The sequence below is a fragment of the Cavia porcellus genome, unplaced genomic scaffold (genome assembly GCF_034190915.1).
Source record: "Cavia porcellus strain 051 isolate PalLab524CR breed Dunkin Hartley unplaced genomic scaffold, mCavPor4.1 scaffold_3, whole genome shotgun sequence".
In the NCBI taxonomy this organism is placed as follows: Eukaryota; Metazoa; Chordata; class Mammalia; order Rodentia; family Caviidae; genus Cavia; species Cavia porcellus.
In genome coordinates, this window is record NW_026947486.1 from 92,924,266 (window position 1) to 92,950,344 (window position 26,079).

The 26,079-nt window shown below is 42.1% G+C and overlaps 1 protein-coding gene across 2 annotated transcripts; it reads left to right on the top strand.

The window, feature by feature from the left end:
* The first annotated feature begins 1,803 nt into the window (after positions 1-1,803).
* On the top strand, positions 1,804-25,490 carry Utp14a (UTP14A small subunit processome component). 2 transcript variants are annotated; one of them, XR_010046649.1, is made up of 15 exons: positions 1,804-1,942; positions 3,209-3,281; positions 4,088-4,158; positions 4,850-4,914; positions 7,781-7,923; positions 8,591-8,746; positions 16,639-16,758; positions 16,857-16,951; positions 17,589-17,712; positions 17,797-17,874; positions 18,761-19,148; positions 21,614-22,017; positions 22,718-22,819; positions 23,024-23,123; positions 25,061-25,320. XR_010046649.1 is itself a non-coding variant. In XM_063246398.1 (15 exons), exons 1-15 carry the CDS (start codon positions 1,902-1,904, stop codon positions 25,331-25,333), a joined length of 2,325 nt encoding a protein of 774 aa, XP_063102468.1. In that variant the 5' UTR covers positions 1,804-1,901; the 3' UTR covers positions 25,334-25,490. The 2 variants fall into 2 exon arrangements, 1 of the variants encoding a protein (XP_063102468.1); XM_063246398.1 differs by having other exon boundaries at positions 22,718-22,911; positions 25,061-25,490.
* The last annotated feature ends 589 nt before the right edge of the window (positions 25,491-26,079 follow it).

Here is a 26,079-nt window from a genome sequence, read left to right on the forward strand (position 1 = left end):
TTATACACCTAAACTGAAACCAAAAAGCAGATTGATATGCACAGTGAGCTAAGTAAATCTCCAGTGTAAAAACTCAATCACAAAAGTTGCATCCTGTATGATACTATTTATACTCATAACAGTCTTGAAATGACCAAATTATAGAAATGGAGAACAGATTCATGGTTGCCAGAAGTTAAGGAGGCAGGTTTGGAGGGAAGTGGGTGCGCTTCAAAAAGGCAACTGGAATGATCCTTGCGGTGATGGAATTTTCCTGTAACTTTATTGTATTCGTATTAATATTCTGCTTATAAAATTGTATTACAGGGCTAGGGATTTAGCTCAATGGCATAAGTGCCTGCCTGGCAAGTATGAGGTCATGAGTTCAATCCCCAGCACCAAAAAAAAATTGTATTACAGTTTTGCAAGTTCTACTATTAGCAGATTACTGTTAGGTTAAGGATATACAAGATCTCTGAATTGTTTTTTACAGCTATATGTAAATTCAAAAATATCTTGAAAAGGTTAATAAAATATTAAATTATATAATAAATGCAAAGTCATGCTGAATTCTCAAATTACACACAAATAACTACTATTAAAAATCTTCTATAAGAATGGAAGCCTGGTGATGTAGTCCAGTGGTAGCAGACTTGCTGAGCAAACATAAAGCTCTGCGTTTAATTTGTAGTACTGCGGCTTGCCATGGTAGCACACATCTGTAAGCCCAACACTTGGGAGTCTTAGGCCCCCTGTTTGAGGCCAGCCTGAACTAAATAGTTCGTAGACCATGTCTCAGAAAAACTAATCATAGTAACTCCTAATACCAAAAAATAAAGGACATAGAGCTATGATTTTATTCACTCTTTAATTCAAAAATCAATTATTGAGCTTCTCCTATTTTAAAGGACTATGTTAAATGTGATAGTGTATACAAAGTTATGCACTTATGGTAAAATCATAGTTGTCATGTTGCAAGTATTGGCTGACCTTGGGTCGTTTTTTTTTAAATAGGAGTTACACCAAATACAAAAATATCTGTGGGTGAAGACATAATATTTTATTTATGGATAGTCAAAGTAGTTTTATTTTGTTGTGTTGGCCTTAACCTCCAGGGTGCTAAGATTACAGGACTGCGTCACCACGCCTGGCTAGTCACTAGCAGTTTTAGTCAAGATCAAACGTTCTTAATTATACATCTTTCACAATTCCTTTACCCAACAACATATTTGACCACTGCAGTTGGGTATTTTACTGTCAAGTGTCAAAGGTATGCATGAGGCCCTGGGTCCAATCTCTAGCAGCACAAAAAAAAAAAAGGAAAAAGTTTTAAAAGTTATGAGACGTGAGGAAGTGAAGCCCTGACAGTGCCCATTGGATGAAATTTTGCTAAGTAGGGAGAGGAGCAAAGAACTGTAATTAGAGGAAGCAATCAAAAGGCATTTTCCTGAAGATGGGAGGGAACCTGCTTTGTTCACCTGGCGTCACCTGGGCCCACCTGGCCACCTCTTAGGGCCGCAGCGGCACTGAGGTGCTGTGGGACTGGGACGCGGACGGGTGCTCACTCGAGTCTCTGCCTTTACATTAGGGGTACACAACGAAGGCTCGGGCCCAGTCCCGAGCACAGGGCCTGAGCCCGGGGCTCCAGGAGCCGAAACTCCGGAATGGCAGGTTCCTGGAGGACTGGAGCCGAAGGGCAGCTCAGCCGCGCCCCAGGCGGGCCGGGCCAGGCGAGGATGCAGAGCTCCGCCCGCCCGCCCGCCTCTCGCTCCCACCTCTCCCCGGGCCGCGGGTTCCCACTCACCTCGCACCGGGAGGAAGTGACGCCTCAGGACGCATCCGATTGGCGGAAGCCGAAATCGCTTTGAGGCCGGCACGGAAACTGCTTTCCTTTTGGCTTCCGCTCTGGACCCATGTGAGCGATGCAGGCTGCCGAGATGAATGCGATGCGGGCTGCAGAGGGGTAAGGAGCAAAAGGGAGACGGTTCGGGGCCTCTTTGGGGGCCGAGGTCTCTGTCCTTTGGGAAATGGGAGCCATCTCTCAACAGCAGTCGTTCCTCTCTTAGGACCCCACTTATCTATTTCTGCGATGCTGCCTCCAAAGCCCTTTTCATTTAATCTCATTCATCCCCGCGGCTTCACAGCCTTTTAGCTGCATTCCCGGTGGTCCTGACGCAAGCAAGCTCTTTCTGGGCAGCTTAGTTAATTTGTTTCACTTTCTTTGTCACGTGACCCCTCTTCTGCCCCTGCCGCAACCAGCTTCAGCCCTCCACGCAGGCTGTGCGTGACTTATACGCCAGTCATCCACAGTTTCACAACCCTCTGGTGTCCCGTGTGCCCTTTCCCCACTGTGGGAACACTAAGTGTACGTTTGGTAATGCTTGACTTGCAAATACCTACATGTACTGTTGGGTCATAGTACATCTGTTTCTGGGTATCCATCACCTAGTTAAGCACCTACTTTGCCAACCAAGTTCCTAGAAAAAACAGGTTACTGGGTTGCTTTCCACCCGTCCTCTATTTCCCCATTACTGAAAAATACATGATCAACATAACACTTTTGATTGGGTGCACCTGTCAAAGTGTCTACTGTGGAAAACGCCTAGAACTATTAATCATGAACTGCCTTCCCTTAGGAGCCAGAAACAGCCTTTGGCCACCTAACCTAATGTCCCAGAGGTCAATTGGAGAAGTAGTGCAAGTCCTTAAAATGCTGGTTCTTTTCCATGTACTTTTTTTTTTTTTTTTTTTTTTTTTTTGGTCTTTTTCCTTTTTATCGGTACCGGGGATCAAACTCACGACTGCCTGCTTGCAAGGCAGGTGCTTATGCCGCTGAGCTAAATCCCCAGCCCCTCCATGTACTTTTGTATGGTTCTTACCAAGCACAGCTTACTTTGGAAGGAATGCCTGCCTTTAATTTAAATTGGTCTAAATGTAATGTCATGACAGATTTCCAAAGGTATTCACACTGCTTAGTTTATACCTCTGTCAAAGGACGAGATTATTCCTTTAGGGACTGGGTACTTGTTTGCAGTTCCTGATACACTCATTGTGTAGAGTTGATGTATATGAATAGCACATCTCAAGGCTTTGCATTTCCGCTCCCCTCTATCTGTAGATTGAAACAGGGCTCTTTTGTACTGAAAACCAAAGATACAATGTATTAGAGATTGTTGCAATAAAATAGAAGTTCTTTTCAATGCTAATGTTTGTTACCTTTTTTAAACAGTCTTTTGGCTTTGAGCCAGCAGGAAGAACTCGTGGATTTGCAAGACTACCCCTTAAGTGCCAGTGAAGATGAGGTGGGTGACAACTGCTAAACTGCCATCAGAATTGAAGTAAACAACACATTACTGAAAAGGAAACAGTTGAACATTTGTTTCTTATGGTTTCATAAGTAAATTTTAATTACTTAATACTTCATGTGCAAGATAATGTATTAAGTACCATCATAGTACATAAATTACAATGTCCTCCAGTTGCTTATAGTTTGTAATACCACATGTTCCTCATTACAGTATTTCTTAAATCTGAATATCTATAGAAATTTGATAATCTGACTGCAATATACATACATATTTTAAGCTAAATTTCAAGCAGATACTATAGAAATTTTGCATTTACTCCCCCAACAAAACAGCTTAAATTTTTTTCTGATTGGAGGATATGCATGCAGACCTCCTATTTTAATAAGGAGTTAGGTTTTTGTCATTGTTGGCTTTTTTTCCTGGTTGTTGTTTTCTCCTTAAGAAAAGGTACCTTTATGGCTGTGACTTACTGTGTATGCCAGGGTTTCTGTGTCAGATAACAACTATTTATCCTACACAAAAACATCACCCTTGTACACCCTTTTCTTCTACAAACAAGTCAGAAGAGAGTTGTGACATTAACTCTCAAGTTACTAACAATTTTTGTTCCTTAAAGTGAGTCACTTTGGATTTTAAAGTTCTTTGAGCTTGGGCTAGAATATTTGCACACAAAACTGCATCAGATTACCCAGTCCTCCACCAAGCAAAAGAACCAGGGCTTTTATGTGGGCCTGTTTCAATGTTGTGATCTTCTTCCACTCATTATTCTAATGATTTTTCCTTTTTGTGTGTGTGTCTAGGGGGACAGTGATGGAGAGAGAAAGCATCAAAAGCTTCTGGAATCAATTGGCTCTCTTGATGGAAAGAAGAGGTAACATTCCTATCATCTGGAGCAGATTATAACTAGCTGACTCCATGAGACTTCTCTACAGTTAACATTTGTTGAGTGCCTGATGTTATGATCTTAACACCGGTGCCTAGTATATAATAACCATTATATAATTGTTGTTAACTATCATTATTCTTAATGTAATTATTGTGTTAGGCCTTCACACATTAGACTATTTAATTCACACTTAAAAACTCTTTTAAGCTGGGCATGGTAGCACACCGCTGTGATCCCAGCACTCAGGAGGCTGAGACAAGAAGATCACTGTGAGTTTGAGGCCAGCCTGGACTACATTGCAAGAACCTCTTTTGAAGTATTAATTATGCATTACATATCCCCATTACAAAAGTTAATTCAATTACTCCCAAAGTCACCCAGCTCAAAGAATTAAATCTAGGATTCAAATCCAGATGTATTTGAATCCAAATCCAATCTTTCTATTATCCTGTCTATTCTTTCTGTTATCCTGCATTACCTCGTATTTATGATGGGCTGATTCTACATAAGAGAAGGTGAAGGTTAAACTACCAAGTCCCTATTAGGAGTAGATTTATTAATTGCTTTATGATAAAAGCTGAGCCTAGAACAAAAATGTGTGACGTCAAAGCCTTCTTTGAAGAGAGAAATAATTTGTTTCTTCCCATTTCTGTTATATTGTTTCGCCTAATTTTAGGTGGAAATTGGCTGAGAGATCTGAGGCTAGTTTGAAGGTGTCAGAGTTTAATGTCAGTTCTGAAGGTAAGTTGAACAAAGGAAGATGCCTTTGCATGGCAGTTTATGGGTTCTAAACTCAAAGTGATTATCTCAGTCCCTAGAAACTGCTTTTAATGTGATTACTGTTGCCATACTATAAATGTTTACCTATGAGAATAGGTTCAGAAAAGTGGTCAGGTACCCTCGAGTTTCTTTTCAGGCTGCCCTTGAAGCTTACTTCGTAGCCCAGGCTGGTCTCAAACTTACAACAATCCTCCTGCGTCAGCCTCCCGAGTGCTGGGATTACAGGCATGCACCACCATGCCCAGCTCAAGTTTCTTCCATTTTTTAGAAGAAAGCCTAGGAGGCTAAGCTTAAAATTTTTTATGGAGATTAGTGAGATTATTCTTGGATAAAAGAGCTTGAATGAAGACAATTGCCTCAGCTGGATGTGGCAGTGCACACCTATAATCCTAGCACTATGGGAGGCTGAGGCAGGAGGATCACAAGTTCACACTCAGACCAGATAATTTAGAATGTAGTGAAACCTTGTCTGGGTTTAATCCCCACTACTGGGGGTGGTGGGAGAGTCAGCTGCCTCTTAATCACACTATACATCTGTGTGGCTCTCTAACTATCAGTTGCTTTTACTCTATGCAATCTTGGAGATTAAACCCAGGAGAACACTGATCTGTGTCTCTAGCTTTTTGTTTTTTCGTTTAGGACAGTATGTTGCAAGTTTCCTAGGCTGGGCTCAAACGTACAGTCTTGTTGCCTTGGCCTCGGTGTAGCTGGATTACAGGGGCATATGTGCCACTGTGCCAGCATAATTTCATTGTATCTCAGTTCTCCACACTGAGTTAGAACAGATATTCTCAGCTGGAGCTCAGATAAGTTATGTTACATATTCAAGATGCTTCACCTAGAACAGTGGTGGTGAACATGCCATAGTGGGCTGTTTGTATCACTGAAAGTTCTAAAAGGTTTGCCATCACTGACCTAGACTTTTTTGTTTATGGCTTCTATGAGGAATCTTTTTAGTATTTTTTAAAACCTCAATACCTCTCTTGCAATTACTCTAAGAATTAAGTTTTTTGAGCTTTTTGTTATGGTGGTGGTTGGTTAGTTGGTTTGGTATTTTTGAAACAGGGTCTCATGTCTGTGTAGTTTGGGCTGGCCTCAAACCTGCAGAGATCCTCCTGCCTCAGCCTCCACAGTGCTAAGATTACAGGCATGTATCACTATGCCTAGTTTAAGGATTAAGATTTTGTTTGACAACTGGGCGTGGTGGTACATACTTGTAATCCCAGCACCCTGGAGGTTGAGGCAGGATGATCCCTGCCAGTTTGAGGACAGCCTGAACTACATAGCAAAACCCTGTCTCAGAAAAGCCAAAATAAAATTAAAAACAGATTTTGTTTGTCACATTGAACCTTAGTGGTACATAAATATTTTATAACATCTAAGGTTTTTTTTTTTCACATGCCTTCCTCAAGAACCAATTTTCACACCCTATTGGGGGGCCATAAAGGGAGAAACATCATCCTGGTTGAAAGTGTATGATCTGGTAATTGGCAAAGTTGAAATTTTGATCTCATAACAGAGCTAGATGTCAGTGTTATCACCATAGTCACAATAGAGGTAACTTGAATATTTGTGTTTGTAGTAAACCAACGTAATCTCCCAGAGCAAGTAACAATGTATTTATTCCAAGCTCACTCATTCAACGGGTAACTATGCTTCCATGATGTCTAAGATGCTAAGGCAGCTGGTCATGATGGCACATGCCTGTAGTCCCAGCACTCTAGAGGCTGAGGCAGGAGGATCAAGAAGTTTAAGGCCAGCCTGGGCTACATAGTTAAGACCCTGTCTCTAGACAAACAAAAGATGAGATGCTAGGGCTACAGTGAAGAATAAGACATGATCACATGGGCCTTGCAGTGGAGGTGGGGTATGAGACTTGAAACAGGATGGTACAATCAGGGAACTGACTGTGCTGCTACTGTGGTCATGAAAGGTCCCTAAAGAGGCAGAACTGAGCTGAGATCTAAATGACAAAAAATTTTGCAAAGATAGGAGAAATCAGTGTGGGCAGGGAAAGCACTGTGCAAAGGCTGTCAGGAAGAAACACAGCGTGTTGGAACGCTAGGAGTAAGGCTGGTGTGACTGGCGCATAATGGAGTGGCCTGAGGCTGGAGAGAGACAGGGACTGACTCCCATATCCTGTGTCATTTAGGTTGATGAGATTCCACATATACTAGGGTGACCGGCGCAGCCCCCCAATGAGACAGGAGACGCTCTTGTGGGCGACAGTTAACTGCTGCTTTATTTACGCGGGCTCTGGTTTATATATTTGGCCGTGACCAATCACAGGCTGCCACGAGGAAGCAGGGCAGGAATGGGACGCAGGCTCTGGCTACTATATCCAGCTGTGGCCAATCAGGAGTTGCCACAGAGTCGGCACAGGGCGAATACGGAGTGAGCACGAGATGCGCACGGGTTGGCTAATTTAAAGAGGGACGTAGCGCATTGCGAAAGCTGGCGTGGTCCTTAGTCCCGGGTGGGGTATGGTATGTTGAGCGCCTGCGCCCAACACTAGGGAGCCACTGGAAGATTTTCAGCAGGATGGTGACACGCTTGCTGTGACACACATCTTTAAAAGGATCATTTCAGCTGCTATGCAGAGAGAACTGTAATAGGGCAAGAGTGGAAGCAGAAAGGCCGGGGGAAAGAAAGTGACTAGAGTTAGGGTAAATATTTTTCTCCTTTTTTCCATCTCCCAGCACATTGGAGGATGGAGGAAAGAGATGGTGTCAGGATTGAAGGAAGAGAATTAGTCCTACTTCCCTGCACATTTGCAAGATACTTGCCTTATTTCTTAGTCTTACCAGAAACTTTGGCCTTTCCTCAGGATCAGGAGAAAAGCTGCTCCTTTCAGACCTCCTTGAGCCTGCTAAAACTTCATCTTCATTGGCTGCTGTGAAAAAGCAACTGAGTAGAGTTAAATCCAAGAAGGCTGTGGAACTGCCCCTTAACAAACAGGAGGTTGAAAGGGTAAGTGACTGAGAAGCAAGTTGTTAAGGAGAAAAAAGTGAGTAAACAAAGGAAAATAGGATAATAGAGAAGAAGAAAGGCCCAGAAAATGAGAGGAAGAAGGATTATGATTTCCTCCCTAAGTACAAGATTAAAAATGAACTAGGGACAGCCAAATACGGTGTTACAGGCCTATAATTACAGCACCTGTGAGGTGAGGCAGGAAGATCACAAATTCAAATGCAGTTGGGGCAATTGAACAACTTAGCAAGACCTTGTCTGGAAATAAAAATAAATTTAAAAATAAAAGGGAATGTAGTTCAGTGTGAAGGCCCCCTGGTTTAATAATAATATTAAAATAAGGCCTGGTGTGGTGGCACATGCCTGTAATCCCAGCACTTAGAAGGCTGAGGCAGGAGGATTGCTGTGATTTGAAGGCTAGCCTGGGCTACAGAGTGAGTTCAGGGCAGCCTGAACTGCATAGTGAAACCCTGTCTCAAAAAGACAAAATAGAAAAATGAAATAAGGGGCTTTTGCAGTCTTGACAAATAAGCAAGAGTTAAGTGCTAGCATGCTGATGCTTTCTTGGGCTAAGAAACATTGCCTCCCAATCTCTTTTTAGTCTTTTGAGGTTAATGCATAATCTCATGACTCCTTTCTTTTATGTACTGTGCTTTTCCTGCTTCAGATCAACAGAGAAGTAGCTTTCAATAAAACATCACAGACCCTCTCCAAATGGGATCCTATCGTTCTGAAGAATCGGCAAGCAGAGCAGCTGGTATTTCCCTTGGAGAAGGAGCCGGCGAGCTTTGTTCCCATTGAACACGTGTTCGGTAGTTGGAAGGTGAGTGTGACAAAATCAACCCCAACTCGAAAGGTGAGATTATACAACTTGCAGATTTCGGACCCTGCAACTGATCTGAATGAACATCTTAAGCCTAAGTAACAGTTTGAGATATTATAGCTTAGTTATCAGAAAGGGTAAAAGGTACTGGATGCAATGACACACACCTATAATCCCAACTAATCAGGAGGCAGAAGCAGGAGTATCGACACATTCGAGCCAAGCCTGGCTGATTTAGTGAGCCTTTCTCAAATTTAAGGGGGAGGGGTTGTCAGATGAGGATACAACTCAGTGGTAGAGCCCTTACCCAAAAACATGCACAAGGCCCTGGGTTCACTTCTCAATATTGAAGAAAAAAGGGAAAAGGTAGCCTATCTTCATTGTCATGCAAGAGTCAGTCCAGTAGCTGTATAGTCTCTTCATTCAGTTACAGTGTACAGTTCTTGGCTATTTCTAAGTGTTTTGTTAACATCTGACTGCCAAGATGGAGGGAGCATTCTGTTTTCTTTTTTCTGCCCTTGTTTTGTTCTGCTAAGTAATAGAACTGAGGTTCTCACATGCTAGGCAAGCCCTCTACCACTAAGCTACAACCCCAGCCAACTTATCCACGAGTTTTTTAAAAGCACTTAAAGCCACATTGCAATCCTAAGAAAATCAGGAGCTTAGCACCATTAGCAGTGCTTTGGTGAAGATGATAGTCTGTGAACAAGTGCTTTAAAGTTGTCGGTGCTATGCAGTCTATAATAGGATAATTTATCTTAAAAATAAGTCAAAAACAGCAACACCCAAACCATGCATAGATGTCTCTTTATGTTTCTCTTTTGTGCTTTCTAAAAACCTAGGAATGATAATGTGTCATATGTTGAGCTAATTAAAGTTAAGAAAATACAGTTGCTTGCATGAGAGCTAGATAGAAATTGAGTAGTCACTTAAGGGGATAAGCTCTATTTTCTGATGTTTTTGAAGTTACTACCATTCTCTTTCTAGGATGCTTCCTTTTCCACATGAAAAAATGGTCAGGTATAAGGTGCGGCTGCAGAATGAAGGGAGACTTTAGGAAGAGGTAATATAATTTTCAGGTTCAAAAGTAAAATGTACCGTAGATAGATAGTGACAAGTCTGGCTCCTGCCATCCCTATGTGCTCATTTTTACCCCCATGCCCACCCAGAAGTAATTACTTTAATAAGTTTTTGTTGTTGTTATTGACTTAAGAGTTTTATTTAAGGGCCAAAGATTTGGTTCAGTGTTGTAAGCATCTGCCTGGCAAGCACAAGGTTGTGAGTTCAATCCCCAGTATCCAAAAAAGGTGGGGAGGTTGCTGGGGATTTAGCTCAGCGGCATAAACACCTGCCTGACAAGCATGAAGTCCTGAGTTCAATCCCTAGTACCAAAAAAAGCAGGGGAGGATTGGGGCTGGAGATTTAGCTCAGCAGCACAAGTGCCTACCTAGCTAGCACAAGGTCCTAAGTTCAATCTCTGGTACCAGAAATAATAATAATAAAGAGTTTTATTTCTATATGCATGTTTACTTCTTTTTTAATTGGAAAAGCAGTAATATGCTGCCATGTTCTGTTACTGCCCCTTGCTTTTCTACATGACAATATAATGTTGGAGACAGCAGGAAAATGCTGAGTTGGTTGTTAAAGGCAAAATAATGGTAAAGGAGGTTGCACTGAGACTGATGACACAACTCTTCAAGGATTGTGGCCCATGCTCCATACTGTGGGTATATCATGCCGCTCATTACTCTGAGATTTATTTTTGAGACATTTCACCAGTGTAGCACAGAAGTACAGAACAAACTAATTCGGAGGTGCATTTTGGCTCACAATGCCCCAGTGTCCTCACAACTGGTAGCACAAAGTAGCGAAGACTAGTATGCACTAGGATTTCTAGAGATTGAGAATCTAAAAAGAAATAAAATTTCTGTAATTTTGATCTCTCTCTCAAAATTTCATTTAACTCTAACTGAAAAGAGTGAAATGAGCTAATGTGTGAGAAAGCATTTGTGAACTGCAGAGCCCTAGAAATGATGGTAACTTCCCCCACCACCACTACCACTCCCCGCACAAGTCAACACTGGCATCTCCCAGTGTTCTCTGAACCTTGGCACCTCAATATGCCCTGAAGGCAGGTGGGATGTCCATGGCTTAGACAGTGCTGCAAGCCCCACCTGGAGGTTGGAGAGTCATGTGGTACACTAGCGTTATAAAGGCTGGAAACCAATAAGTGAGGGACCGACTGGACCTAATCTGACCCAAGGTATACAAACAGATTTTATTAAGTTGAATTTTAAGCTTTTCAAAAGTGAGGTAAATTGTTACCCAGCTGGTACCCACTCCTGTCTCTACCTTCTCACCTTCTTAGCCTGCTGAGACTTCTCAGAGGGATTTAGTGAGCAGCCTGCAAATCAGTACATCCCAAACCCTTTTAATCTTCAACCTGTATGACAACACTATTGGCACATCACATTCTTAAAAACTCTTCTGCTGGGCATGGTGGCGCATGCCTGTGATTTCAGGTATTTGGGAGGATGAGGCAAAAGATCACAATTTCAATACCAGCCTGGGCAGGACTTTTAGCAAGACCCTATCTCAAATTTAAAGAAAAAAAAATTTAACAGGCTGGAGTGCCTTTGTGTTCTATGGCATACTTCTGGTACTTTCTGGGTTTTCTTGGGACTTTTTTTTCTTGAGATAGGGTCTTCATATGCTGATCTGGGTGGCCTTGAACTCAAGCTGATCCTCCTGCCTCAGCCTTCTGAGTGCTAGGCTTACAGGCATGTGTCACCACACCTGGCTTAGGACTTTTTTTAATATTGCCTCTGTAAACCCTGTGGCTTTTTTGGTTGTTTAGTTTTGTGGTTTTTATATGCTGGTTTATTTTCACTTACAGTGGAAAACAAGATGACCTCCTCTTTGCTTGATTTTTCCATGCATAAGGATAGTTACAGAGTGAAAGAATCATTCTGGGTGACATTTCAACAGTTGTGTTCAATTGTTTATAATCAGCAACCTATGTTTCATAGGCCCTGGACAGCAATTCATTGAATAAGAGCAAATATTAGGTCTCTCTTCAACTTCAGTTCCATCTGAGATAGAGTTTAATGTACATGCTTATTGCTCACAATCTGTTTCTACTTAAGAGTGTTCCATTGTATACTGTCACACGTTGTTACATGTATATGAGTTTTCTGCTGCTATGACAGATCACCCCACTCAGGTCCTATAGTTCTGGAAGAATTGGTCTTACTGACTTGGCTAAAGCTTGCCAGGAAAGCTGGCTCCTTCCTTCATCTTTTGGTTGTTGGTGGAACATGGTTTCTCATAGTGGTAGGACTGAGTTCTCCATTCCCTGCTGTTAGAGCCCACCACCTTCCTAGACATTGGTCCTTCCCTTAAGTCCAGCAATGCAAGCAAGTCCCTCTCGCCGTCCTTCCTGCCTCATCTCTCTCCCAGGAAGGCTGCCTAGACAAACCTAGGTAACCCTCCCATGGGAGGCCACTGTCATGCTCACCTCACTGTTTCCCATGGCATCTGACTTTTCCTAATAAAAAAGCTAAAACTGATAGTGAGAAAGTGTAATGATCCAGATGATAGCACACACGCACACACACCCCATTTTTGTCACCTTCCAGCTCACACCAGCCTGCCTCACTTACATCTGTTCATTCCACAGGTATTTTTTAAGCAAATATCATATACTGCATAAACTTTTTCAGGAGTTTCACTGGAAAGGTCCCTTTAAAAAGGAAAAACCATAATGCCATTACTTTATGTAAACACAAGGATAATTCCTCATCAAATATGTAATCAGCGTCAGATTTTCCTGTCTCAGAAATCTTTTGATTCCAAGAACCCTCTCTGTGATAGTATTCCCCACCTCACTGCCACCGCACAGCGATTACCTGCTCCCTGCTGTGCTGTCAAGACCTGGCACCTTCCAGACACAGCTGGGTAGATGCTGTGGTTTAGGGGCACTCTGAGTGACCAGATGTGGCCAATGACCATCCTTACCATGTACAGGCTGCTCAGTGTGAGGTGAGAGCCTCTCGAGGAGATTCAGATTGATGATGTAAGACTGGTCATCTCAGCATCTCTCTCTCCAGTAGGACAGGCTGGGTTGGTGCAGCCTCTGTGACTCTTGCTCAGATCCAGAGGCAGCCCTTTTCTCAAGAGCCTGAGCTCCTGGCCTGGTCACATGGCTAATCTCAACTCTGTTGTTCGGTGTGCTGGTTATACACCTCAATATTATATCGTTGCAGGCTTTTGGATATGCTTTCCAGATTAGATAGTGCCACAGGAACAGGTACCCAACTGCAATGCATCCTGTCTTTCCTCATGGATACAAACAGTCACCTACTAAGTCTAGCCTTCCCAAGTGGCTAAAGGGTGACTCTGTTGTATGCTACAGGGGGTGCTATCCTTAGACCTGTACAGGCTGTCCAGGTGTTGACCAGAGCAAAAAAGAGAGGCAGGGAGCCACAGAGGGACAACAGGGCTTTCAAGATAGGGACAACAAAAATTCTGTTCTCAATACCCAGAAAATGTGAAGGCTAGTTAAGACAGAGAAACATGAAGCTGCCAGCTCATCCAGAAGTTGGAGGACAGAGCAGTCATGTGAAGGCTTCTGGGGAGATACAAACCAAACCTTGGAGTGGCTGTTGGTGACATTGCTCAAGTACATGTGGTTATCTAGGCCCAAGGTGGTGACTCTGCACCTGTGGCCAGGAGCTGCCTGTTATATGCCTCATGTAGCACCATCCAGCAAAGTCCTTGACGTTCTCCGTGTTCTCACAGATGAGTTCCATGATTCACTGGGCACCTACCCCCCATGGTGGTATGGTACAAGCAGGTCTCTCCTCATTTAGTTATCTTCTTCACTTTATCTTTGATTTGTGAGGCCGATTTGGACATCTCCTTCTGACACATTGCAGAGGGGAAATGCTTTGCTTTTGGGTCTACTGGACTGCATAGGAGAACCACCTGCTGGCCCTCAGAGAGGTAGTAGTGGGTTTGGGTCCCCGACAGCCCTGCTGCTTTGAGGAGCCTCCATTTCACTGCATGGAACTTCTAGAAGCAACATACTACTAGCCTGGCAGTTCACAGCATGCCCTGAGCTGGCACCCCTGCTTTCCACTGGCTCCCACAGTGAAAGCAGCTTCCACTTGTTGGCTCATTCTCTCACTTCTTTGTGGTCTGGCTTTGGGGTCTTGGTTAGAGAAACTTTATCCTTTTTCCCAGTTCATTTCTCGACAATGTTGCTGAGGTAGACACCTGGGCATTGTTCTGCTCTTCTCGTTTGGTCTTCATTTATACTGCCATTGCCTCATTGTCAACTGTCAGCTCCATGGCAGGAAGTCAGCATTGCTGAGCACCGTGTGTCAACTGCAACAAGGTCATTCATGTGTTTACCTCCATGGCGGCTGGGCAGCTGGTGTTGGCCATGCAGCCCACAGCCATGGTTCTTGAGCTCAGACACAAAAGGATCATCGTAGACTGCAGTGAGTGGTGGGGTAGGGAGTGAGCCCACCCGCAGCATGCCCTGGCTGGCAAAGGCTATGGTACTCAGCGGGGAGGGGGGGCTCAGTCTAGCACAGGTGGTCTCTGGCTCTGGTCAGTTGGTTTTTTGAGACAAGGTCTCACTTGCTACTCTGGCAGGCCACAAACTCACTATGTTGTCAAGAGGTCTGGGATTATAGGCATGCAACACCAGATGTGACATAAGTTCTGTGACTTCTGGTTTTCGGCTTCTGCTCCTACTTGTCCCTATACAGTTGGCTACTCCTGTAAATCTTATCTCTACTCTCACTACTAGATTCCTATTTTCATTTTCACTGCCCTAATTAAGGTCTCTATCCATATCTCCACACAGTTAACAGGATTTTCTTTCTAAAACACAAACCTGATTATCTCCCACTTAAAATTCATCAAAGGTTCCCCAATTAGAGACCATATTAGACCAACACATTTTTCTCTTATACTCTTGTTTTCTGATATGTTTTGCTTATGCTTATTTCCATTTGGTTTTTTCCCCCTCCTGTAAGAAATATACTTAGTTCTCAAAGCCTAATTCAAAAAGTGACTTCCTTCCCCAAGTCACCTACCTACCTCCTATAATCAGAATTAATGGTTCCTTCTTTCATGTTTACTCCCATAAAATAACATTAACCTGTTACATTATTAGTAGCATATGGCTCTCTATGCTCTGAAAGGCTGTGAGCTCTATGAGGACAGGAACTATCTTAGTTGTGTATTCCTAGCACCCCACACAAGTGCCTGGAATGTAGATGCAATCGATAAATGTTGGTAAATTGAATTGAATTGAAGGGAGGTCACAACATGGTAATATAAATCACTTTGCAGGGTGTGATTGATCACCACTACAAATACTAAAAATGGAAGAACATGCACCTTTACTATTCAGTAGAATAGGTTTATGGCTAAATCAATAGCATAGTGTAACATGTGATGATGTGTTTATATGTTTGTCCAGATATTTGTAAGTTTAATACTGACCATGATGTATATAGCTATTGAAGGAACACATACAATATGTGTGTGGGGTTTGAAATTGCCTCTGTTGCCCCAGGCTGTGTTTGTGACTTGTCAAGGCGGGCCATGGCATGATTGGCCTTATTATTTTAGCCACCCTCACAATGTCAGTCAAGCAGCAAATGGGATCTTTTGCTGACATGTGAAATAACTGGTGTACAGTTCATTCACTTTAACATATAGATACTTCCTACCATGCAAAATTAAGTGGAAACTGAGGAGTTGGAGCCAAAGTTAGAAAAGAGTACTTAGGCTGGGGATTTAGCTCAGTGGCATAAGCACCTGCCTAGCAAGCATAAGGTCGTGAGTTCAATCTTTGGGGCCAAAAATAAAAGAGTACTTAAGTTTGTGTGAGGTTTTTTTTTTACATATCTAATTTTTTATTTGTATATGTTTGCAATACATAATAATTTCAATCACCTTGGGAAGGGATAGTTAAATTTGAACTGTTAGGAAGCAGACTAATTATATGATAGTCATATTTTTAAGGGAGTGTCCTTTTGTGTTCAGGAAATCAAAACACACCCTGCCATAAACTAAATTTTAGAATGTGCCAAAGAATGTCATGTTTTTCTTTTCATGAGTAATTAATGATACCAAGAACACATATATAAAATGATTTGCAACTGTTGGCTGTGGTTTTTAAAAGTTGAGTTCCCTTCTGCGTCAGTATACAGATCTATTTCCTTTTTATACCATCAGTAGTAAATAATGCTTAAGAGCTGATGATCTCTTCTTCCTTGTAGAAATATTCCTTTTTGGGTTTTTTTTGTGCTGGGGATCAAACTCATGACCTTGTGCTTGCCATGCAGGCACTTATGCCGCTAAGCTAAATCCCCAGCCCCCTAGAAATATTCCTTAATAGAGCTTATATGAATCTGAGATTCCTAGCTATAAAATAATAGTTGTATGCTTCAAATACACATACCATTACAAAGATCATTTTGTTTTTGATTATCAAAACTCTAAACAGTCCGGTACATCTGTTTCTCTGTCCTGCTTAGATTCCTAAGAGAATAGAATTCTGTTTTACATACTATGTTGATAAGCTGAGCACAGAGTGATTCTTGCTCACTATTGTAGAGTAGCCTCAAAATCACCTTGATGAAGATATCTTTCATCAGAATTGTTAAAAAGTAGACAGTAAGGGGCTGGGGATTTAGCTCAGCGGCATAAGCGCCTGCCTTGCAAGCGTGTGGTCATGAGTTCGATCCCTGGTACCGGTAAAAATACAAAAATACAAAAAAAGAAAAAAAAAGTAGACAGTAATAGAAATGTAAAGAGAGAACCTGTAGAAGTGTGGTGTAAGACTTAAAATGTTTTGTTGCTTTCTTAAGGCAAGAACCCCCCTGGAGCAAGAAATTTTCAACATCCTGTATAAAAACAAGCAGCCAGTGACAGACCCTTTATTGACTCCCATGGAAAAAGCTTCTCTCAAGGCCATGAGCCTGGAAGAGGTAAGTGTCGCAGGTCCTTTTACACACCTAGGCACACCTTGCTCCTCTCAGCCTTTGCCCTCAAACCCAGAAATCATTGTAAATGCCATTCATTTCAGGCTAAGATGCGCCGAGCGGAGCTTCAGAGGGCCCGGGCTCTGCAGTCTTACTATGAAGCCAAGGCTCGAAGAGAAAAAAAAATCAAAAGTAAAAAGTAAGGAGGCCCATGGGTGAAAATGATATGGGTAATGATGAGTTCTTTGATACAGTAATTAGGGTCATGTAAAAAAGGTCCCCCAACAGTGTGATGGTGTGTACCCATAATCCCAGCTACTGGGGAGGCTGACGTAGGAAGAGTACATGTTTGAGTCCAGCCTAGGCTACATAACAGACTCCATCTCTAAAATATAATGTTTAAAAAGAGAGATTCCAATTAAGAATGACTAGCCTTTTTTCCCCCAAAGCCAGCCCAATAGTTTTGCATGCTTGGGTAATACCCACTCTTCTGGCTTTGGCTTTCATACTTGACTTTGCCCAAAAGAGGACTATTTAGTTGCTTTCTTTTCATTTTACCTTTTGCCTCTCCAGAAGAAACTTTCTATTCCTCTCTTGGGCTATAGAAGTAGAGAGAACTCTGCTCTGCAGAAATTTCCCCTGAGGGCTGGGGCTGGCTGCAGAGACCAAGAATCCAGTTGATCCTCTCAGATCCCAAATTGGATCTCTATAGTCAGTTAACTCTGCCATTGTAGAAATTCAGAGGGAAAACCCTTGGATAGCATGGCCACTTAGGTATCTGGTATCAGTGCTTCAGCTGACTCTTAAATTCTTCCCTCCTCCTCTCTACCCTGTAGGTATCACAAAATTGTAAAGAAAGGAAAGGTCAAGAAAGCCCTAAAAGAGTTTGAGCAGCTGCAGAAGGTCAATCCTGCCGCTGCATTGGAGGAACTAGAAAAAATTGAAAAGGCCAGAATGATGGTGAGACTACCTTTTGCCTCCTGACCCTTTGAGACAACTTTCCCTGGAAGGTAGTGAAAATCTTACTCTGTCCTTCCTTTCCAGGAACGAATGAGTCTTAAGCACCAGAACAGCGGGAAATGGGCCAAGTCAAAGGCAATTATGGCCAAATATGATCTAGAGGTAAGAGTCCATGGGTAAAAGAAGAGCTGAAATTGGAGGGAAAAAAAACAGGAATCTATAAAGGCATCAGAAAATTCACTATGGTAGAGAGAAAAATGATCAGAAACAAAGTAGAAAAAGAGATGAAAGAGAAACAGTATTAAATGCAAATCTAGTAAAGCAGAGAGGGGCTTTTTAAAAAATGTATTTCACTGTTGATTTCTTGTGGAACACGAATTTGTCTTCTGGGCCGGGGGTTTAGCTCAGTGGCACAAGCACTTGTTTGGCAAGTGCAAGATCCTGAGTTTGATCCCTGGTACCAAAAAAATTTTTTTCTTCTTTTTTCCCCACAATTGTTGATATAGTGATATATCTGTGATTTAAACATTAGATATCAGGCTGGGCATGGTGGCACATACCTGTAATCCCAGCACTTGGGAAGCAGAGGCAGGAGGATCCTTGCAAGTTTGAGACTAACCTGGGTTACGCTCAAGGCTAGCCTGAACTGCATAATGAGACCCTATAATAATAAATAATAAAAAATTAGATATCAGTAAAAAATACTTAAAAATTAAATGGAGGAATGCAGCTTTAAGAAATGGGCCAGGAAAAATAAAAAGAAATAGACTAGGTAATACAACCCTGTAATCCTAGCACTCTTGCAGACTGAGGTAGGAGCATCAGAAGGTTTGAGTCCAGCCTGGACAACATAGCAAGATCCTGTCTCAAAACTGGAGGTGGGAGTAGGGGGATGGCAGATTGGTTCAATATGAAAGCTCTGGGTTTAATCTCCAATACTTAAAAGAAAAAAAAAAGATTGAAAGAAAGAGAAAAAGATGAACCAAGAAATGTCTAACTGTGGTCACTAATGACACGGTTTTCTGGTGCTGTAACTCTTTTTCTCCAGGCTCGCCAAGCTATGCAAGAACAGTTGGCTAAGAACAAAGAACTGACACAGAAACTCCAGGTAGTCTCAGAGAGTGAAGAAGAAGAGAAAGGTACAGAAGAGGAAGAGCTTCTTGTCCCTGATGCAGTGAATGAAATACAAATGTGTACGGATGGACCAAATCCTTGGATGCTCAGGAATTGTAACAGTGATGCAAAAGGTGAAATCCAGAAGGACCCTGAACAGCCACCTGAGCCCATGGTCCAGGAGGTTTCTGAAAGTGAAGAAGAGGAAAAACCAGGAGGAGAGGAAGAAGTTCTGTTGCAGGAATTTGAGGAAAGACGATCTCTCAGAAAAAGTTCTGAGCTCAGCAAGAATGCTGAGCCAGTGGGCAGTCAGAAAACAAAAGGTGAGCTGTGATGAAATGGGACAAATTTATAATTTATATAACATATATATATATATATATATATATATATATATATATATATTACATATACACACACACACACACACACACACATACATACATTTGTGAGGGATGGACTATAAGAAAAAAGCCAAGTACCCACCACCCACACATGCTGCCTACTGATTAAACTCTAGGGACTCTTAAAGAGTGAGTGTGCTAGGTCCCTCAAGTGAAATAGATTCGTGATAACCATTTTTCTTCAGAAGCCTTTAATAAGCAGTCATCTGTATGACTGTACAGTGTGTTCGGGCACATTTCCTACTCTGGTGCCTAAACAGTCTTCAGAGAGACAACTATACCATCCTTGAAGTAAGGGCACAACTTAGCATTCCAGGTACCTATGAATCATAGAGCAACACATCAGATTGGACAGTAAAGCTGAAAATCTGTTCACGCATGCATGTGCAAGTGGCTTTGGAGTTATTATAAAACTTCAAACTGCTGGAGTTTGTCTTCTTTGTTAAGTACGAGTGGCATCTGTAGCATTTCATGATGCTAGAGTATATGAATGTATAGGGTGAGACTTTACAAGAATGAATAACTCCACAGGCTGCCTGGTAAATTAGAATTGTGGCTCCATGCTCAGACTTTGTGAATGTTTTCTACCTGTTATTCCCTTGGCTATCTGGGCAAATTCTTAGGCCTGATTTGATTTTATAAAGGAACAATACATTCTAATGACAGCAGTCTTTTTCATGTGGTAAATTTTTATTTTAAAAAAGCTGTCATTTAGAATGTATTATGAGAACTTTAAGTGCTCTCAGCTGGAGATTTTTGGGGACTAATAGTTATAAGTAATCATTTCTGGAAGGATTTTGGAAAGCAGCACTACAGGCTGAAATACTCCTTTAAGATGTGAAGATTCTTGTGTCAAGACAAAACTATCCCAGAGAAGGTTTTTATAAGCAGTAAAGCAAACAATGGAGTTATATTCAGAGGCTACCTGTTAAAATGCCCTTTCTTTTCTTTTCCTTCCTTCCTTTCTTTATTCATTGATTTATTGGCCTCTGTACAACCATAGAACAATAGCTGGGTCCTGAGCCAACTCAAAAACTGGTTATCTAGCCAGGCTCAGTAGCATACACCTGTAGCCTCAGCTACTAGGGAGGCCGAGGATCAGTTGAGCTGAGTAGTTCAAAGCCAACCTGGGAAGCAGCCAGACTCCATCTCCTAAAAAGGAAACCTGGGGCTGGGAATTTAGCTCAGCTTACCTGGCAAGCGCGAGGTCATGAGTTTGATCTCCGGTACCAGGAAAAAAAAAAAAAAGAAAACGTAAATCATCTAGCAAGATATGGAAAAAGCTGTTGGATATAATATGAACATGAATGTTGATTTGGATTACCTTGAATTATAAGTAATAAAATTCCCAAACTTTCTATGAAACAGTGTCTTACACATAAGTCTCCATCAAATGAGTAAGGAAACTTGATTTTTTTCTTTGAAACTTGATTCTTAGTCCAAACACTGTGCCTAAGAAGTTGCAATGGCTTCAAGCCAGAGCTAGAGAGCAGGGTCTACTTGGGAATGGAGGAAGCTTGAGTGATCGCAAAGGGCAATTGAGAAGTACTATGTGTTTCTGCCATGTTACCCTCAAGGCTCTTGAGACTAGAGATGTTTGCTCAGATTTTGCCAGTAGCTGGAAAGTGTGAACTGTATTCACGGTAGAAAGTAGCTACTTATCTCTTCTTGACTAGGCCACAGCAGATTATGAAATACTGTTAAGATACGAAGATTCTTGTGTCAAGACAAAACTATCCCAGAGAAGATTTTTATAAGCAGTAAAGCAAACAATGGAGTTATATTCGGAGGCTACCTGTTAAAATGCCTCCCCTTCCCTTTGTTTTCTTTTCCTTCCTTCCTTTCTTTATTCATTGATTTATTGGGACAGTACTGGGAACCTAAGGCCTTGTATTAAGCTGCACTCCCAGTCTTTTTTTTTTTATTTGAAACAGGGTCTCACTAACTTGTCCTGTAGTCCTCCTGCCTCAGTCTCCCAGAGTGCTGGGATTTAATAGGCATGTGCTATTATGTCTGCCTAAAATGTCTACCTTTTTAAAAATTTCAAGTGTGAGGAGATCTTCCCTTAAAGGGTTTACTATACCTGGAAAATTAAATCCCTGGCCAGTTCAGTTGTACAGTGAGTCACTGGCAAAACTGGGAATAAGACCCAAGACATCTGCTTCCTAATGTGCTGCTTTTTAACACCTGAATTCCATTACCTGCTCCTTGACAGGTAGTGTTTCATTAACTCTCAAGGAGATCCATCCTGTAAAATCTTTACTTCCCCATTTTTCCTTGTTAGGATCCTTCTATGATACCTGGCACTCTATGAGTGCTCAACAAATGCTCATTGACTAGGGACCTTCCAAGCTCCTTTGCTGACAGCTCTTGTTTCTTCCCAGATTCTAGCAGCCAGGAGGTATTATCTGAATTGAAGGCATTGACTCAGAAACTCAACCAAAAAAACTGTCAATCCAAGAAACAAAATGTGAATTTGGTGAAGACTGTTCTCCAAGGCCAGAGAGAGGAATGTGCCCCAGAGGAAGAGGAACCTCTGTTGCTGCAGAGGCCAGAGAGAGTACAGACACTGGAGGATCTAGAAGATCTGGACCATGAAGAATATTCTCAAATTAGGGAGCTTTCCAGACCTGTATTAGAAGGGGAACGAACAGAGAGAACCACAGACAACCAGACTGATGCCTCTAAGGGGAAGAAAAAGGAGCAAATGATTGATCTTCAGAATCTCCTAACTACAAAATCGCCTTCTGTGAAGTCGTTGGCAGTTCCCACAGCAATAGAGGAATTGGTGAGCAGGGCCAGGGTTGTGGGCCACTGTGGGGTCAGAGCTGGTGTAGAAAGTGCCCTTCCTACATAGGGAGTAGAATCGGCCAAGCTTTGTTTTGCTGGAGGCAAATTTTAGTAGTTGTGAGGTCTGGAATACTATGGGGCCAGATTGGCCCTGTTGACAGTTTAATAGATGCAAGTATATAGGTGTTGCTGAAAACCCCCAACAATTTAAATTCTGAGCTGCCAAAACCTCCCAGGGGTGACTCTAAAACTGCCCTGAGAAGGAGAGATTCATCCTAAATTCTGACCAAGTCTTGGCAGGACAATTGAAAGGTGAATCGTTGAGCTTTTGACTTCACTCAGTAGGATCTTGAGTGGTCTGGGACTCTTCAATTAGGTAACTGAAACTGCTAAAGGTAAGACATCCTGGCACTTGCTTTTTTAGGGATTTAAATTGGAGGAAGCCCACATTCCTGCCTTCACCCTAAAGTTTCCTTTCTGAAAGTTTAAAGCTATGTTAAGTGGTTATGAATTAGGGGTGTTTATCCCAAAGAAAAGGAAATTGGAGTAGGATTGGCTGCTGATTGGTTTGTATTGCAAGACCGCCATTGTTCGGCACTTCCCCCTAGGGGGCGCTAAAATGTCACGACCCAGAATTCAAACATTCTTGAACCACACTCTGAAAGCGAGCTATAGCTTGCCTTTTTGTTTCTCCCCAGGAAGATGAAGAGGAGAAACACCAGAAGCAGATAATAAAAGAAGCTTTTGCTGGGGACGATGTCATCAGAGATTTTTTGAAAGAGAAGAAGGAGGCTGTGAAGGCAAGTAAGCCAAAAGATGTGGACCTGACGCTTCCTGGCTGGGGCGAGTGGGGTGGTATAGGCCTGAAGCCCAGCGCCAAGAAAAGACGCCGGTAAGAGCAAGGAACATGATGACAGGCATCATCACCCACCTCTCCTTTCAGTGTCCTCCCTGCCCATTTGGCTAAATCCTTAAAACCCTGGTTGTGCCATTTTGCTTTCCAGATTTCTCATTAAAGCCCCTGAAGGTCCTCCAAGAAAAGACAAGAATTTGCCAAATGTGATTATCAGTGAGAAGCGTAACATCCAAGCAGCAGCACATCAGGTGAGGCTTAGAGAGCTCATGACTGCCTGCTCTGTTTCTTGAAAGCAATATTCTAGTGATCTGTGGCCAAGGGGATGTGTCATCTTGACCATGAAATCAAATCTGTTGTTTTCACTACAGGCTAGAAGATTAACAATTGCAGGACAACACATTCAGGACCCTTCCTGTCTCTCAGTAGCTATTCCTATTCCCAATTCCTTTTCTCCAAAAATTTTCCTACTCTTGAAAAAAAAGATTCATAGTTGCAGATACAATTATCCTAATTACTGACTAGGAAGACAATTTAGACCAAAAGGAAAATCTTTGCAAGTACTTTCAACTGATACTTTAGAGGCCAGATATGGTGGTACATAACCTGTAATCCCAGCATTCAGGAGGCTGAGGCAGGAGGATAGCTGTGAGTTTGAGGCCAGTCTGGGCTACAAAGTAAGTTCAAAGCCAGTCTGAACTACATAGTGAAACCCTATCTCAAAAAAGACCAAAAAAAGGACACATCAGAACGTGTCTAGGATAGTAAAAGGATTTTAAGTTATGTCATATAAAAATTTAGGGATATTTACAAACAAGAAGATTTGAACATGATCAGGCCTTCAAGAATGTTTAAGGTAGCCAGGCATGGTATCGCATGCCTGTAATCCTAACATACTAGGAGGCTAAGATAAGATCACAAGTTCAAGTCCAGCCTGGGCAACTCAGCAGCTTAGTGAGACCCTGCCTCAAAAAAAGTCTAGGGACATGACTCAGTGGAAAGACTCTGGGTTTAATTCCCTGTCATTTAAGAAAGAGAAGAAAAGATGCTTTCCTGAAACAGAATCATTTAGTGATTAAACAACATAGTGGGGAGATTTTATATATATGTTTCAATAATATTGTATTTGATCTTATTTGTGAAGTAGTCATTGCAGGAATTATAGCCACTGTGGTCTGAGTTGAAGGTGTATAACTGGAAAGTAAGCATTGACCAGACAGTCAGAGACAAAGGGAGGGAGAGGCGACGTTTTGACAGGCTAGGATTCTACCTTTCCCTTCTAGAGCTCTTACTTGATTTTTAGATATAGTCACAGCAAGCTGACAAGTGCTTTTCCAAGTCTCCCTTGATTTTGCTCATGATTTTAATAAGCAATACATTGCAGATTCCAACATGCTGTAAAATAAAATGCTTTAGGGTGTGTGGGGGGATAGTTTTGAAACTGAATTTTTTTCCTGGCCCTGGATGAGATGCATAGATCAAGCAACAACCCAAGTAGGACATTCTTTGGTATATTCTAAAGAGAATCTCTTTCCTTCACAATTACCAAGACCACTGAGCTCTTGAGAGTTCCATTGACTAACTCCAAAGAATACTGATTTTTAACTCCCTGTTTTTCTACTTTGGGTTTTTCCCTTCTTTCACTGGGCAAGTGTTTATAGATTATTTACATGTCTGAAGCTGAAGGTGATGCTGGGTGTCAAAAAGAAGAGCATTAGGCAAGAAAACACCCCTAGGGGGCTGTACTCCCATGTGTCACTTAGATAAATCACCTCCCCTGTCTAAGCCAAATCATCAGTCAAGGAGAAGTAGGAGATAGAGAGCATCAGGAGGATGGAGAGGTCATCAAACCCATAGGAATACACAAGTCTCCTGGCACTTCATAGCCAGCATTTATAAGAACAGTGGCCTTCTAATAACTAAAGCTAGATAAGAGCCATCTTGGGTGGTCTTTGAATTCCCAAGTTGGTAACCTTGGAAGGTCCTGTACTGACATAAGCCCTTCTCCTCCCAAATGTGCTCAAGTAGACTGGGACTCCTAAGGGTTAGATGACAGTGAAGCTTCACTCCCTTGTGGATGTCACATAGGACTGCATCTGTGCCAAAATAGTACATGATGCACCATAGTTAGAGACTAGTTAGATGCTGGGACCCAGACCTGGCTCACCACATTGTTCTTTCCTTCCAGGTACAGGTGCTTCCATATCCATTCACCCACCATCAACAATTTGAAAGGACTGTCCAGACACCAATAGGATCCACATGGAACACCCAGAGGGCCTTCCAAAAGCTCACCACTCCCAAGGTTGTCACCAAGCCAGGCCATATCATTAAGCCCATAAAAGCAGAGGATGTGGGCTACTGTTCTTCCTCAAGGTCAGACCTGTCTGTCACACTTAGCAATCCAAAGCGGCCCACTGGACATCACAAGAAACAGCTGAAGAAAAACTCCATAGATTGAATTGCCATGGGAGTGACATCTTGATGCCCACGACCAAGAGCCCTGACTGTTCCTCCTTTGGTTACTCTGCATTACAGGATCACTTCTAAAAGCAGCTTAGCGCATTTAGAATGTAATTAAGCCACATTTTAGAAATAAAGGCTTTTTATCTATTTAACTGGACTGCCTTCTGTGTTATCTCTTACTTCAATCATTTTCTTTGAGTCGGACATCTCTGGATGTACCAGCTTTGCATTTCTCTAGTTGCACGTTTCAGAGGAACCTCATTTCTTAACACCACATATGTCATTGTGTATTTTAATCTCTGAATTTAGATGCAAGATACAGCTTAGAGTCTGTCCTAGACTGATCCTTTGGTCAAGATGGTGCTGAAGCAAGTTTCTGTCCCACAGGAATTTAGCTACTGTCATTTGTTAGTGGGAGCTCCCCAGCTCACACAGGTGGCTGTCTTGGGTAGTATTTTCACATTATTCCCTTATAAGAAAACAGGCTTTTGGCCAGAGATTTAGCTCAGAGGCATAAGCATCTGCCTGGCTAGTGCAAGGTCATGAGTTTGATCCCTGGTAGCAAAAATAAAGAAACAGGCTTCATCATTACTTTTTAGGTACAGTGAATACAATCTCAAAATTATTCTCTTTTCTAACTCGGCCAACACTCACTGTTGATTCAAAGTAGAGTTAAGTAGTACCTGGCTGTATGGTAGTTCATGTGGGCTTCTTAGCTCCAAGGAATTTACATTCCTTCAA